Source organism: Physella acuta, unplaced genomic scaffold, assembly GCF_028476545.2.
Source record: "Physella acuta isolate Inbredline_101_S28 unplaced genomic scaffold, ASM2847654v3 ptg000041l, whole genome shotgun sequence".
NCBI lineage: Eukaryota > Metazoa > Mollusca > Gastropoda > Physidae > Physella > Physella acuta.
Window position 1 is genome coordinate 262,148 of NW_026731561.1, and position 16,554 is coordinate 278,701.

Here is a 16,554-nt window from a genome sequence, read left to right on the forward strand (position 1 = left end):
TAACGATGTTTATCTACAGTCTGTTTATAATACAGTTGGATGTAGCATTGTTTTCTTTATAGTTTACGTTTACGTCGTGGTGTCACACCCCCCCCCCCCTCTTGATATAATTTTCGATTTGTACTTAGAAGACTATTTAACTTAAACTAATGGATCTGGAAAATGGCATTTCATTCTATAAATGTTACAATTTTTTGCCTTTGGTGTCACCCCCCCCCCCCCCTAAATGGTGTCACCCGTTGCGGTCCGCACCCCCCGCCTCGCCTTCGCTACGCCTCTGCGTTAGGCTACAGAGGAGTTAAACGAAGATATCAACTTCTACTTACGATGGATATTTTTTAATATATAAATATTCTGAAGGCAACATTTTGTATTTTATATGTCCTGATTTTGTATTTATACTATATTATTATGCTTGCCTACTACTGCTAAAAAGTTTATTTATGGGCTGATTCTCTCAATGTCTTGCACGACAAAGTGATATAGCCTGTAGTGTTATTATAACGATTGGGCTCTGTTTGACCCACAAACACTGAATCCCACTGCCGAAACGGTGGGGGGGGGGGGGGGGGGGGGGGGCTTTTTGGAACTTTTAACCTTTTTCTTTTTTAAAATTATTTAAATGTAACAAATATTAAAATTCCATTGTAAAAGTTTTAATTTTTTATGAGGGAAAAGGGCCCCTATGTGCCTTGGGCCCCCATGCCTTGCTTACGCTAGCTTTACGGCAGCTACGCCACTGTGTCAGTGGTCCTTTTGTCTGGAGCCAAATTGACAGGAGCCTTTTTGTCGGGAGCCAAAATGACGCTAGCCTATTTGTCGGGAGTCGTAATGACGGGGGCCGTTTTGTGGAGAAACTAAATGGCGGGAGCCTATTTGTCGGGAGTCGTAATGACGGGGGCCGTTTTGTGGAAAAAACTAAATGACGGGAGACTATATGTCGGGAGCCAAAATGACGGGAGCCTATTTGTCAGGAGCCTTATTGACTGGAGCCCTTTTGTCGGGAGCCTATATAACGGGAGCCTATTTGTCGGTAGCCTAAATGACGGGAGCCTATTTGTCGGGAGCCTATATGACGGGGTCCATATGTCGCTGGCCCTTTTGACGGGGCCAATTTGACGGGGTCGTTTTGACGGGGTCGTTTTGTCGGGGTCGTTTTGACGGGGCCGTTTCGTCATTGGCCGAATTGACGCCGCACGGTTATCATTGCTGACGTCACGAGCAGTGTATCTAAGGACATGCACTCGGCCGTAAAGTCTGACCTCAGTCAGAGGCGGATTTGTCGGGTGATTCAGCAGGCTAAACTTACCCAGCGGCGATAACTTTTCATTGACTCACGGATATAGACCCCAACCCACATCCCCCATTCCCACATCTAGAAAATAGCAATTATTTCTTTTTAATGTGTTACCGATTTTCATTCGATAGTCGTGCCCTATCTGGCATATATAAGTCGCCAACACTGTCTCATTTCTACTCAAGTGACAACCTGGTTCTGTTCGCAAGTTTATTCTCTGTTTAGCATGCAAATTTATTTCCAATAAAGATCGGAAACAATAGATAGCTGGGGTCGGCGCGACAATCGTAAATCTTGTGATTGTACTTGGATAAAATCAGCGGCCCAACATTCCGACACCAACTTTTGTCTCGGCGCTAGCATTTGTAATCTTGGATTGGATTCCTGTGGAAAGTTAGCGGAGGATTTCAAATGGAGACAGCCGGCATCTGGTTGAGCATAGCCCTGGTCATCTGCTGGTCACCTCCAGTCTGCAGCCACGGACGGCTCTGGGAGCCACCAGGTCGCAGTACCATGTGGAGGCGGGGCTATGGCACGCCAATCAACTACCAGGATAACCAACTGTTCTGTGGAGGCTTTGGTGTAAGTTTTTTCTCGTATTCTTTTAACCATTCTTAAACTCTTATTCTCACATGCAGCTGGTTGAGAATCACCTGTAATCTCAACCAACCTAAAACATTTTTAACCTGTGATATCAACCAACCTAAAACATTTCTCACCTGTGATATACCCCAGCCTAAAACATTTCTCACCTGTGATATCAACCAACCTAAAACATTTCTCACCTGTGATATACCCCAGCCTAAAACATTTCTCACCTGTGATATCAACCAGCCTAAAACATTTTTAACCTGTAGTATCAACCAACCTAAAACATTTCTCACCTGTGATATACCCCAGCCTAAAACATTTCTCACCTGTGATATCAACCAGCCTAAAACATTTCTCACCTGTGATATCAACCAGCCTAAAACATTTCTCACCTGTGATCTCAACCAGCCTAAAACATTTTTAACCTGTGATATCAACCAGCCTAAAACATTTCTCACCTGTGATATCAACCAGCCTAAAACATTTCTCACCTGTGATATCAACCAGCCTAAAACATTTCTCACCTGTGATCTCAACCAGCCTAAAACATTTCTCACCTGTGATCTCAACCAGCCTAAAACATTTTTAACCTGTAGTATCAACCAGCCTAAAACATTTTTAACCTGTGATATCAACCAGCCTAAAACATTTTTAACCTGTAGTATCAACCAGCCTAAAACATTTCTCACCTGTGATCTCAACCAGCCTAAAACATTTCTCACCTGTGATCTCAACCAGCCTAAAACATTTCTCACCTGTGATATCAACCAGCCTAAAACATTTCTCACCTGTGATATCAACCAGCCTAAAACATTTCTCACCTGTGATCTCAACCAGCCTAAAACATTTCTCACCTGTGATCTCAACCAGCCTAAAACATTTTTAACCTGTAGTATCAACCAGCCTAAAACATTTTTAACCTGTGATATCAACCAGCCTAAAACATTTCTCACCTGTGATATCAACCAGCCTAAAACATTTCTCACCTGTGATATCAACCAGCCTAAAACATTTCTCACCTGTGATATCAACCAGCCTAAAACATTTCTCACCTGTGATATCAACCAGCCTAAAACATTTCTCACCTGTGATCTCAACCAGCCTAAAACATTTCTCACCTGTGATATCAACCAGCCTAAAACATTTCTCACCTGTGATCTCAACCAGCCTAAAACATTTCCCACCTGTGATCTCAACCAGCCTAAAACATTTTTAACCTGTAGTATCAACCAGCCTAAAACATTTTTAACCTGTGATATCAACCAGCCTAAAACATTTCTCACCTGTGATATCAACCAGCCTAAAACATTTCTCACCTGTGATATCAACCAGCCTAAAACATTTTTAACCTGTAGTATCAACCAGCCTAAAACATTTCTCACCTGTGATATCAACCAGCCTAAAACATTTCTCACCTGTGATCTCAACCAGCCTAAAACATTTTTAACCTGTAGTATCAACCAGCCTAAAACATTTCTCACCTGTGATATCAACCAGCCTAAAACATTTCTCACCTGTGATCTCAACCAGCCTAAAACATTTTTAACCTGTAGTATCAACCAGCCTAAAACATTTCTCACCTGTAGTATCAACCAGCCTAAAACATTTCTCACCTGTGATATTAACCAGCCTAAAACATTTCTCACCTGTGATATCAACCAGCCTAAAACATTTCTCACCTGTAGTATCAACCAGCCTAACACATTTCTCACCTGTGATATCAACCAGCCTAAAACATTTCTCACCTGTGATATCAACCAGCCTAAAACATTTTTAACCTGTAGTATCAACCAGCCTAAAACATTTCTCACCTGTGATATCAACCAGCCTAAAACATTTTTAACCTGTGATATCAACCAGCCTAAAACATTTCTCACCTGTGATATCAACCAGCCTAAAACATTTCTCACCTGTGATATCAACCAGCCTAAAACATTTCTCACCTGTGATATCAACCAGCCTAAAACATTTCTCACCTGTGATATCAACCAGCCTAAAACATTTCTCACCTGTGATATCAACCAGCCTAAAACATTTCTCACCTGTAGTATCAACCAGCCTAAAACATTCTCTACCTACTTGTATCTAGCATCAGCAGAGCCTAGGCTACAGGTGTGGGGTATGTGGAGACCCGTATGATGGAATGCGTGAGAATGAAGAAGGCGGGAAATACGCAACAGGCACTGTGACGAATACATACACACAGGGTCAAAGGGCAACCTTTCAGGTGGACCTAACAGCCAATCATAGAGGTATTCTAGATGAGTATTCTAGGTGTAAACCACATTTAGATTATCGTTAACTAGCTATTTGCTTAAAATTTGATAGAATTTAAAAAATTAATTCTTATTCCTATGTATTAAACCTCATCCACTTAACTGAAACGATACTTATGTTATCAATATTTTAGAAACCGAAAATAGTATAACATACCACTTCTGTATATCAGAGATCACTCCAAATGTTACAGTAATTGAAATATAAGATTGTATACTTATATGTGAATTTTTTTCCTACCAAACTGAAACAGCACTCAAGATATCGTGTTCAGTTTACTTAACTTAAACGGTACTCAAATTTTAGATTTAATGGACATTTCTCAGAAGTTGATAGAAAACTGCAAATTTGATGTAATATTTATACGTGAAATTACGGTACTCAAGTTATTGTGTTTGCACACACACACACATACAAACAAACACACACACACGCGCGCGCGCGCGCGCGCAACACAAATACTTGCAGGATGGCAAAAGTTTTTCCGGCTCCAGAAGGTCAAAATTTGTCTTAACCTCGATTTACATTTTTCGCACTATAAAATAGGGAGGTGTGAAACAGCGAGACCTGTCAAAATCTTATTCAATGCGTGTTCATTATTACAATCCTTCCTCTTTACACCGAATACGAGAAAGTAAAAAACATATTCTCCCTAGAGATTTGTACTAAAGTAATACAATAAACACACAATTGGGTGTTTATTATCACATGTTTCATAAACACTGCACGCCATGTTTCCAATACGCCGAGGGTCTAACACATTTGCTGCCATAGTCCACAGAGTAACGGGTAGTCCGTTTTTTATACATGGGATTTTTTATGTTTACGATAATCCACTACTACACATATTTTGAGTCTAGAATTTGATGTTTACACTAATCCTCTACTACACAGGATATTTTGAGTTTAGAATTTGCCCAAAAAACAGCGCGGAGGAAAAAACTACGCAAGAGTGTCTTGACCTTCACCTTGTGAAGTTAGCCGATGGTTCTGGGTCAAGGTTCCAACTGACCTCAGGAGAGGCCAAGATGTACGACATCGATGTTGTGCTGCCATCTGACGTCACATGTGACTTTTGTGTTCTCCAGTGGCATTATCACGCTGGTAAGTCATTGGCTACCTAATTACATCATGCTGGTAAGTCATTGGCTACCTAGTAACATCATGCTGGTAAGTCATAGGCTACCTAGTAACATCATGCTGGTAAGTCATTGGCTACCTAGTGACATTATCATCACTAACATATTATCACACAATAACTAATAGATTACCACACAAGTAATGACATTACCACATAATCCCTGACAGTTTCCCACATAATCCCTGACAGCTTCCCACATAATCCCTAAAATCTTCCCACATAATCCCTAAAATCTTCCCACATAATCCCTAAAATCTTCCCACATAATCCCTAAAATCTTCCCACATAATCCCTGACAGCTTCCCACATAATCCCTGAAATCTTCCCACATAATCCCTGAAATCTTCCCACATAATCCATGACAGCTTCCCACATAATCCCTGAAATCTTCCCACATAATCCCTGAAATCTTCCCACATAATCCCTGAAATCTTCCCACATAATCCCTGACAGTTTCCCACATAATCCCTGACAGTTTCCCACATAATCCCTGACAGTTTCCCACATAATCCCTGACAGTTTCCCAAATACTCCCTGACAGTTTCCCACATAATCCCTAAAATCTTCCCACATAACCCCTGACAGTTTCCCACATAATCCCTGACAGTTTCCCACATAATCCCTGACGGCTTACACTTGCTGTTCGGGAGATTTCCTCACGCCCTATGTTTTCTTGACCTAGGCAACAGCTGGGGGGTGGACCCTGACGGCCGACAGTGTATAGGCTGTGGACCACAAGAATCATTCTACGGCTGTTCTGACATTAGGATTCTCCCTGCTGGCGGCGTAAAGGAAGTGACGAATAGCAGAGTGACGCAAGCACTGACGTCAGCAGTTGCTACTACTACCACAAGCACTGGCTCATCGTGTATCGGGGCCAAAGGTCAAGTTGAATACAACGACTGGTGCCAGACCAACTGCCCACTGGGCAACTGTCCTCCTGATACCTGCGTGTGTGGTGATCAGAGCAAAAGCTGCGTGGCTGTAGCGGCGTTCTCTACAGTAGACGGATCAAGAGAGTGGTGTCAGCTCAACTGTGCTGCAGGACATTGCCCAGCCTCCATGTGTTCATGTAGTTGATTAGGGTCGCTTCTTGTTGTTTCATTCCTTGCTCTTTAATTGTATGATTAGCGGCCTTGTTGATTGATTACATCAGTAGAAGGTTACAAAAGTCATTTGGAAAACATTTCATGGTTTACTTAGTTCAAGTTTCTAGTTTGTTTTAAACTGTATTGAATTTTGATGGCCGGTTGGGCTAATGTTGAGATGGTCATCTATGTTGAGATGGCCTCACGATTGTTGATAGACTTGGCCAACCTAATATATAAGAAAATGGCCGGCCTATTTTATGTAAACCCAGATAATGTATTAGTAGTAGGATTTTTCCTGTTACTTTTTTTTTCCTATAATAAGGATTTTCTACTCTATCATTAGTAGTCCTCACAAATCTATCATTAGTAGTCCTCGCTAATCTATCAATATAGGTCTCACTAATCTATCAGCAGTAGTCCTCACTAATCTGTCAGTAGTAGTCCTCACTAATCTATCAGGTATCACAAATCTATCAGTAGTAGGTTTCACTAATCTGGTAAGTCCCACGGCGATTGCCTTTGACGTTCTATTCTAGTACAGTTATACGGTAGCGTCCCTGCATTAGGTTTTGTATTGACGTTTGACAAGCTCCGACCCTTGCTACAGTGATAATAAAACAGTGTGATAGAAAACTGAACCTGAGAAATAAAATACGATTGTCCACAAGTGTGACTTATTGTGTTCCTGTATCATGTTATGAATATGTCTTGTTTTAACTATCAAGTTTAGTGAGTTTTAAAGTAGTATAAAACGAAATTGGCCCTTGATATTGAACAGTTTAAAACTATCAATTAAAGAAACTTGGCAAATGTGGATATGGTGGGATAGAATCCTTGGCCAGCTTTTCTTTACAGTTATTTAAATAGTAGTGTATAATTTATGCTCTTCTTTTTAGTGCATTGTTACATAAAAGCCTGTTATTAAAATGGGGAGGAGTATTAATTCCGGTGACGGGAAATCGCTCAAAATTTGGCAAAATCAAGAGAATAAGATTTTACACTTATATATAAAATTTCTTTAATCTAATTGCCTGTATCTGAAAAACCGAAAATAGAGTAAAGTACCACTTCCAGATATCGGAGGTCACTCAAAATTTGAGAGTAATCCAAGTATTAGATCTTATACTTATATATGAAAATGACTTCTACCTAACTGAAACAGTTTCTAAGTTATCGTGTTACTAAGAAAACCGAGCAACCTACCACTTTTGGTTATCGGATATTGTACATTGTACACACGTTGAAAGGAGCTTACACTTACAATCTCTAACTTATATTTGAATTTTTGTCTTACCAAGCTAAAATGGCACTCAAGTTATCAGCTTATTAGAAAGCAGAAGTATAGTACGTATTAATTCCGGTTACCGGAAATCGCTAAAAGTTGATAGAAAGTTGCAATTTGTTACAACAATTTGGTCAACCTAACTGAAACGGTACTATAGTTCTAATGTTTACATAGACACAGACTTACGGACAAGGCTGCAAAACTAAGTTTTTTGCAATTACAGTGCATCCTTTATATTCCGAATATGTTGTAGTGGGGAGGCGTAAAACGGCAAAAAACTATTAACATTGATTTAATTTTTCTGCATGATTTCAATACTATCCCTATAATTTATATACGAGAAAGTAAAAAGAAAGAAATATAAACTAAAAGAAATTGTGCCTGGTAGTTAATATTTCAATGAACTTTAATGATGTTACGTATTGTGTGTATACATTTATATATATATATATATATATATATATATATATATATATATATATATATATATATATATATATATATATATATATATATATATATATATATGTGTGTGTGTGTGTGTGTGTATAAGCTTTGTATTTAAAATATGTATCTATTGCTTATAGCACTTCATCAAGATACAAAACAAAATGAACAAAAGCATCGTGTTTGGGATCATCTTAGTCCCCGAGCCGCCTAAAAATGATTTGGGGTCATTCGGGTCACATTGAACAGTTCTAAAGTCTGGGCGTGGACACTTGGACGGCCACATGGGTCCGGTCATTACCTCTTCTTGTAACTGGACGGTTGCACAGCCGCACGATTCCAGGGCTGGTCTTATACAGCCATTAGAAACCTCAAAGCTCTTGCACATAATTTTTTCAAGATCAAATGAAGACGACCTGGCTATGTCTGCGGCCTTGCTAGCAGCACAAGCGGTTACACTGGACAATTTGCTGGCAGTGCACGTCTCGTCGATCAAGCTGATATTTCTACAGCTCATGCTTACCATGTCCTTAGCTTTGCTGGGTGAAGGCAGATAATCAGCTAGATTGATTGACATCGATTCGGACGAGGAGCAGTCTATGGCCAACTGAAAGACACAAGCGATGGCGTTAGCGGCATTGTCGGGCTGATCACAAAAGAGTTTGCTGGCTACAGATGGTGATTTCATGTCGAAATTGGCCGGTAAACTCATATGGTTGTCTGAAAAGCATTTTTCGACATCCTGAGCTGTCGGAGGGCAGGCAGAACAGTGGCCGAGGCTGATCAAACCTGTGGACAGTGTGAGAACAACCAGTGAGCTTATGTGATAGCACAAATTTTCTAATCAATGTTAGCTTATGTAATAGCACAAATGTTCTAATCAATGTTAGCTTATGTAATAGCACAAATGTTCTAGTCAATGTTAGGTTATGTAATAATTGTAACTTGTCCAACAGCTAAAATATTTACTTCAGGAAACCAAATTGTAGTACGTTCAGCTGTAACTAGATTTGAAATGCAACTCACCAGCTAAGACAAGCAATGTCGCAGAAAACAGATCCATGATCTAGGGAAACTCGTTACACTTTGTGTCTCGATGGTCTTATGGCTGTCCCGTTGTTCTGGCCCAGTTGTCAGTAGTAGGCGAGAAAACATTCGGTTTTATCACATTTTTCAATCTAAAATTAGACCTGGTAAATCCGAGACGAGACAATACAATGTTCATATCTTATCATCAGTAATCACTATCTTTGTGTCACAGCAGTGGCGTAGCGAGGTCGGGTGTCACCCGGTGCGGCACTTAATGGTGTTACCCCCCAGAGGCGTAGCGACCCTTCCCGGGGACAAACTTTCAAATTTTCGATTTGCACTCCCCCCTCAAACTTTCGATTTGCAACCCCCCCCCCCCCTCAAATTTTCGATTTGCACCCTCCCCCCTCAAACTTTCGATTTGCACTTTGCATCCCCCCCCCCCCTCAAACTTTTGATTTCCAACCCCCTCTAGTTTTCGATTTGCACCCCCCCCCTCAAGTTTTTCTCTATATATTTTGCTATTTTTTGCCTTGGTGTCACCCCCCCCCCCCTAATTGGTGTCACCCGGTGCGGTCTGCACCCCCCCCCCTCGCTACGCCCCTGTGTCACAGACCTATTGCAATCAATGCGTCCAAAGTATACAGAAGCGTACGCAGTGGTGGGGGAGGTGGAGGAGCGGCCGCTCACCCTACAAACATTTATGGACAGTGGCACCTTTTTAGGAGATTAATTTAATAAAATTTAATACAAGTTTAACGACACAAAATAAAAAAAATAAAAAAAAAACAGCAAACACATTACTGAAGAAACTACGAATTTAAAATAGTCATGTTACGTAGCCTAAATATCACATTTCAATGTGTATACTTTTTGGCTTACTTCTCCAAGCCTAGCTGTTTGACAGCACTGTTTCTTCCAGGCATCTCTTTCGGAAAAACGTCTGGAAGAACCACTGTGTGACAGGCACGAGCGAGGGCCTTTTCGTCACCATAGCAATCCACGTTAGCGCCTGTATATCAACTGTTTGTGTGATTCTTGTTCGATATTGACAGTCAACCACATCGATCTAATTCAAAAGTGCAGCCTTTACTTGAGTTTGTCAGGCTCAATTCATGCAATCATCTTTTATACAGGTCGAGGCCTATTATTTTTGGGTTATACGATCAGTCTAGAGACATAGGGTTACTGTTCACGATAAGTGTGTCCCGTGGAATACGATTTTGTTTATCTTTGCTATCTCACTATTATCTATAAGAGAAATGTGCAGGTACATGTACGTACATTTTCCAAAGGCATCTTCTATAGATGTACACATTTTTAAGCGGATTGTGTTAAAAAACCAATGCAAATATGTGGGAAGGAGAAAAGACAGTTGAACAAATTACATAATAAAAACATTCTCACACAACTTAAAAAACGTTGGTATGAGTCAAGATGAACAGCACGTATTCAGTGTTTCTTCCAGACTTTTTTCTCCAGGGGGAGGGGCACTTAAAATTGGGGGGGGGTGCAGGGGGGCGGACACTAGAAAAGTATATATTTTCTATATAAATTCTATTTTTAAAAACTGCACGTACTGATGTGTTTACGAACATATCTCGGGTAAATTTAGCTAAAACAATAGAAAAATACTGTGGGTAAGAGTATTACTCTCAATAACTTACTCCAAAAGATGAATAACCAAAATTCAGAAATAGGAAAAAACTATGGGTTTTTTTTTGTTTTGTTTTTTTTTTGTTTTTTTTTTTACAATCCGAATAGGCTAAACTCGGTGAATGTTGTTTTTGCAATTACCTGTAAAGAATATATATATATATATATATATATATATATATATATATATATATATATATATATATATATTAAGGTATATTATAGTACACAGCAAATGAAAATTATATACTTTTAATCCTGTGCTAGACACGATTTTTACCATAATTTTGTGGATATTGAATTTAATTTATAAATCTAGATCTAGATCTAAAGGTCTTGCTATGTTGTTTACCACTTTTGAGCAAATTGATCTGGCAACCATCCTGTGTCAATCATGGAAAACACAGCAAATACTTACAGCACAAATGGGACATTTTTACCTGTGTTTTTATCAGGATGGCTTCAACTGATTGTGCCTGAAGACTGTTTTAACGAATTTTTTGTCAAATTAAATTTTTTACACGGTATCACATCTTGAATTTAATACTCTCACTCTGTTAGCCTAATTAATTAGTGTTTAGTGTTTAGTAAGCTTACATACTGCACTGAATAACTATTAACTACTCAGTAGTCAGTACTGACGTGTAACTCTGTGTGTTGTTTAGGCTGTACTGTAACTGTTAGGTTAGGCCTACTTAACTATTACGGTACGGCTTAGGTACATATTAAATATTAATTAATAATTTAATACATAGATCTAATTAGTTTAGGCCTTCGGCCTAATACATAATATGATAATAATAATACATACTACTACACTACACACTAATTACTATGTAAAGTATGTATGTAACAATAACATAGTTAGTACTAAGTACTGTAAGTAGCCTATAGACTATAGTACTATAGTAGTCATCATAGACTATTACTATTACAATTACAAGTAATATCAGAATGCAAATACTGTAGGAACCTATTGTGAGGTTGTTAATGTTGGATGTTAGACTGGGGAGGGGGGTGGATGAAATATTTTTGTACTTTGATGCACTTTCCTTGTCACGTGGTATCAGTTTTTTCATATTTGCTTTATCCAAGCCATTATGGGGTCCGTGAAGGGCCTTCTGGGGGGTCGACAATTCAAATGTTAGACTAAATCCTAGCAATGAAAACAAAAAAACATAATCTAAAATTCGGCTTACTAACATCACTGAAAATGGAATAGAGAAGAAACAATGTGTACTGTGCAAATTTGTTCTCAGTCATGAGTCTATGAAACCTTCAAAACTATAACGTCATTTTGAGACGAGTCATTCAGAACACCAAAAAAAAGAGATATTTCGTCAGTATGAAGCTAGTTGCAAACGTCACAGACTTGGTTGAACATGAAGTTTTTACCAAGAAAATACAGCATTAGCGCAAGAATCATATGAAGTCATATTAGAAATTGCCAAGCAAAAAAAAACCCTCACACAACAGGAAAAAATCAAACCCTACATGTTGAATATGGTGAAATAAATTATTAGGAACTCCAGTGTAGTAAAGATGCAACAAATATCTGTCTTATAATACTATTCAGTAGCTTATAGCAGATATGGCCATAGATGTTAAAGAACAAATATTGAGTGAAATCAAGCTTTAGCCATTGTTTGCTTTTCAAGTGATGAATTAACAGACGTGAGTTCATGTTCGCAGTTGTTTGTCTTTGTGAAATATATTCATTCAGATGATATCAACAAGAGTTGATATGTTGTGAAGATATCATGCAGAAAATAAATACGTTTTTTAACACTGGAGGATTAAAACGGGTTAGGGTTTGTACGGATGGTGCACGTCTATGTTTGGGTGAAAATGGGGCTTTCAGAAAAAAGTGAAAGATTTAGCTCCCCAATCAAGGGGAGTCAACTGATTGCCAGCAAGAATCGTCCGACTCCATTGCTAATAAAAGTCGTAAATTATATTTAATCTGAAGCCCTAAAAATACTATTCTGTTTGAAGAACTGTGCCAAGACATATATAAAGATCACAAGGTTCTGCTTTTCTACCAGCAGTACGCTGGCTGTCAAAAGGAAATGTTGTGAATCGGATTTTTTAATTTAAAGTTAAAGCCAAGCTGTTCTTGGAAGTGCAAGGGAAACAAGACCTTTTGATATACTTAAACAACAGAGTGGTTGGAGAGAGTATAGAACATCAACATAAGCTTAACCTGAAGGTACAGGGAAAATGAACAAATATTATCTCTTTTCATGATAGTCTCAGGGCATTTTTATCAATGAAAAACTGCTCACACAATTTTGGTGTAGTATTCTTCATTCATACCCATACATGAAATTGATTGCTTTTGAGTTTTAGTTCCCTTTGTGTCTACATATCTTTGCGATACTAGATTTTTATGACCTCTCCAATAAAACAAAAAAACAAATCAAAGAAATAAATGTTGAGAATGACATGAGGTTTGCGTTAACAATTAACAGCAAATGTTGATTGCTTGTTAATAGCATGTAATTTCACTCATCGTATTAAATCAGTTATCAAGAATGATTCATATTGAAAGTCTACGACAAAATATTATTTTATAGCTAATTAATTTCTTTACTATTTTTGACTTCTTAATTCTATGGGGGTCACGGGTCACTTACTTTTTATAAAAGGGGGTCACTACTCGAAAAAGTTTGGGAACCACTGATCTAGCGAGTTCCAGCTTTCATTGAATTTTTAGGTACAAAATTTTATTAACTGAGAAATCTCTAAGCCTAAGATATTTTTAAATATATGTCAACCACATTAAGAGACGAAAATAAATAATGGAAACCATGAGGACTAACAAGAGAGCAGAAAATGTATACATATTATGTATACATTTTCTTTTCCACCCAATAAATATTACCATTTTGTATAAATATTAATTATATTTATGACAGTTGTTTTTTTTTTTTTATTATAGTCCAGTGTTTAAAGATTCTTATAAGTAAATGTCTTGGCTACGGGATCATAGCTGGGTCATGCATAGGTAAGTTTCAGGCAACTTCTTAATTTATATTGATTCACTTGAACTTTTTTCCTGCTGTTTCTGGAATTATTAGAAGGCTCGTAGGAATATAATTACTCTAATAGAAATATATCATCAAAATAAATACAGATAGATTTTAGAATAATTTATGTTGAAAGTGCTAATTCAATTTTGTATATATATACATTTTAGTGGGAAGGAATATCATTTCATTAATATATTCAATATATGTTTATATGTATGTCCATTTCTTTCTAGAATGTTTAAATATATTGTTAATGTCATTGCCATTGTTTAATGTCTTAGTTTACCTTTTTAACATACTCCAATCCTAACATTTTTCATCATTATTTTGAAGAAATACAAAATATTTATGAAAAAAATATTCTAAATATTGATATGTAGTAAGGCCTACTCCTGGTTTATTAGCATTTTGCTATTATTGTAAATGTTGGTTTCATGTATAAATATTTTGTAATTGGGAGGATGGAGGAATAATATACAGAATAAAATCTCAGGAATTGATGTACTAGATGAAAAATAGAAATAAAATTATGGGGGTGGGTGGGACAGGAGCATCACAGATGTACACAAAGAAATAACTCAAGCTCCTTTTACCTGAAAAAATAAACATATTTAAATTATTTTGGAAGCAGGCATAATTTTTATACCACTTGCTGAAATTCTATGCCTCCTTAGAAGTTGTAGTTCAAAAATTTCCTGATAAAATATTGTTTAATATTGTATTGTCATGGTGAAAAATTGCAGCAAAATAACCAATATAAAACCTAGTGAAAAACATTTATTTTTAAAATTCAAAAATGTGATCTAACACTTTCTTTCCCCCCCTCCCCCCCCCCCCCCCCCCATAACACTGACATTTTACCAAAGTGAGCTGGTCACTATACCCCTCAGAAGTTTGTGATGTTACTATATTTTAAAACCCAGATATTTCAAACCATATTTCACAGTGAAATTACCACAGATTGTAAAGATATTGCAAGCCAAAAATGGACAAGGCATCAGTTTATTAAGTGTTAGTCTTGAACTTGTTGCTATTTCTGCATCCTGGGCCTATGGAAAAGGTCATCAGTTTCCTTTTTCGTATGTATTGTTTCTAAATATTAATATTGGTCATCTAACATTTATTATTACTATGAAATCTGAATTAAATGAGAATTACTCTCAAAATCTTTGGAAAGACAAAATAAGGCCTGTTATGAATTATAGATGATAAAAAATTAAAAAGTAAAGTTCCCATTCAAACTCCTATGGTCCCCTTTTTATGTGACCTTAGCATATGAAGGGAAGGTGTGTTCAGCTCTTTGCCCAGCTGCCTTTACTTTCCCTAACAATACTAACATGTGTTATATTTATCAGAGCTGGGTGGACCCAGGGATGTTCTATAGACCTGGATTAGAACTTTCTGGAATGCTGTATCATTTTATCACACCATCTATTATATTTATATTAGATCTATTTGTTATTAATGTTTTTTTACATCCTCAGAGCATATGGAGAAGCTTTATTTTTAGCTATACAAACAAGCTTGACTGCCTATCTAGTTCTGTATTACTCAAACCAGACAGCTAAAGGATTAGTGTATGTGTCTTCATATGCAATTGCTATGGCTTTTCTGTTGTCTCCATCTGCTCCTACTGGTCTGTTAGCAGTTTTACAAGGAGGAAACATATTTTTAGTTTCTATAAGCAAGGTATTTGTGCATTTCAGTCTTTGATGAGAAACAATTTGTAAATAATGATACATATACTGTTTGAAATAAATACTTTGGTTATTATTTGCAGATAATACAGGCTTTGGCAAACTATAGGAATGGTAGTACAGGTCAGCTATCTGTGATAACTGTGTACCTGCTGTTTCTGGGGTCAATTGCTAGGATATTCACATCAATTCAAGAAACAGGGGATGCCATGACCATTGCAACTTATTGTGTTTCATCTTTTTTCAATGGCATAATAGCAGCTCAGTTTATTCATTATTGGAAAGTTAAACAAGCTTAAACATAATTAAGAAAATATTATTTTATTTTACATTTGATACCAAAAAAAAATATTTTTAAAATTTTTACTTTAATTTATTTTGTTTTATTTTATTGAGGGTAAAAACTAAATAGTGATGATTTATGTCAAATAAAAATGATGTAGTAAGAAATTACAAGTTCATTGTATTTTGTTTACACGTGTTGTAATAAACTAGTATCCATTCATATCTTTTTGCTGTTCTGTTATCTTTACTCAAACAAAAATTTAACTGCTGCTGCAAACATCTGGTATATATGGTTCTCTGGAATGAGATGCTGGTTTTTATTATCCGTTTTAGCAATGGTAGAGGTTTATATAACCCTATTTGGCAATGATGGAAGGGTTTATTTGAGTGTCTTGCAGTGGTAGTGTGGTTTATGTACCCTTAAAGTGATAACTTGCTGACAGTAGACTTGAATTGCCATCATTTTGCGCTTACACACACACTCAACACAATGTATACTACTGTGAATCGAATCGCGTGTAGATCTTGGGTACAATTAATAGTATTGTGTGAAATTTATTATCTAGAATGCAATGGTGGAGGTTTATATAACCTATTTTATCAATGGTGATTTACATAACCCATTTTAGCAGTTGTGAAGGTTTGTATAACCCATTTTTTAAGCAGTTGTGGACAGCTATATAACCCATTTTAAGAGTGGTGGTTTGCATAACCCATTTTAGCAGT

At 37.2% G+C, this 16,554-nt stretch overlaps 3 protein-coding genes across 3 annotated transcripts; 2 read left to right on the top strand and 1 right to left on the bottom strand.

Moving 5' to 3' along the window:
• The first annotated feature begins 1,384 nt into the window (after nt 1–1,384).
• LOC131944049 (uncharacterized) lies at nt 1,385–7,064 on the top strand. The gene is made up of 4 exons (XM_059304510.1): nt 1,385–1,879; nt 3,978–4,140; nt 5,060–5,269; nt 5,989–7,064. Exons 1-4 carry the CDS (start codon nt 1,709–1,711, stop codon nt 6,384–6,386), a joined length of 942 nt encoding a protein of 313 aa, XP_059160493.1. The 5' UTR covers nt 1,385–1,708; the 3' UTR covers nt 6,387–7,064.
• A 1,141-nt stretch (nt 7,065–8,205) lies between these two features.
• LOC131944058 (uncharacterized) lies at nt 8,206–9,285 on the bottom strand. Its single transcript, XM_059304520.1, has 2 exons — nt 9,156–9,285; nt 8,206–8,918 (listed from the first exon to the last, which is right to left on the bottom strand). Exons 1-2 carry the CDS (start codon nt 9,190–9,192, stop codon nt 8,257–8,259), a joined length of 699 nt encoding a protein of 232 aa, XP_059160503.1. The 5' UTR covers nt 9,193–9,285; the 3' UTR covers nt 8,206–8,256.
• Nucleotides 9,286–11,180: 1,895 nt separating this feature from the next.
• On the top strand, nt 11,181–16,048 carry LOC131943972 (mannose-P-dolichol utilization defect 1 protein). The gene is made up of 5 exons (XM_059304398.1): nt 11,181–11,338; nt 13,756–13,821; nt 14,793–14,925; nt 15,331–15,535; nt 15,627–16,048. The coding sequence occupies exons 1-5, from the start codon at nt 11,209–11,211 to the stop codon at nt 15,840–15,842; spliced, it is 750 nt and encodes a 249-aa protein (XP_059160381.1). The 5' UTR covers nt 11,181–11,208; the 3' UTR covers nt 15,843–16,048.
• Nucleotides 16,049–16,554: the final 506 nt, after the last annotated feature.

Excerpts from the sequence above, each read along its gene's own strand:
- LOC131944049 (XM_059304510.1), top strand. The coding sequence starts at position 1,709 with ATGGAGACAGCCGGCATCTGGTTGAGCATAGCCCTGGTCATCTGCTGG. Across the intron at positions 4,141-5,059 it reads CCTAACAGCCAATCATAGAG|GATATTTTGAGTTTAGAATT; the intron begins GTATTCTAGATG and ends TCTACTACACAG. Across the intron at positions 5,270-5,988 it reads CCAGTGGCATTATCACGCTG|GCAACAGCTGGGGGGTGGAC; the intron begins GTAAGTCATTGG and ends TTCTTGACCTAG.
- LOC131944058 (XM_059304520.1), bottom strand. The coding sequence starts at position 9,192 with ATGGATCTGTTTTCTGCGACATTGCTTGTCTTAGCTG. Across the intron at positions 8,919-9,155 it reads GACATTGCTTGTCTTAGCTG|GTTTGATCAGCCTCGGCCAC; the intron begins GTGAGTTGCATT and ends CACTGTCCACAG.
- LOC131943972 (XM_059304398.1), top strand. The coding sequence starts at position 11,209 with ATGGAAAACACAGCAAATACTTACAGCACAAATGGGACATTTTTACCT. Across the intron at positions 11,339-13,755 it reads CAAATTAAATTTTTTACACG|TCCAGTGTTTAAAGATTCTT; the intron begins GTATCACATCTT and ends TTTTTATTATAG. Across the intron at positions 14,926-15,330 it reads GGTCATCAGTTTCCTTTTTC|AGCATATGGAGAAGCTTTAT; the intron begins GTATGTATTGTT and ends TTACATCCTCAG.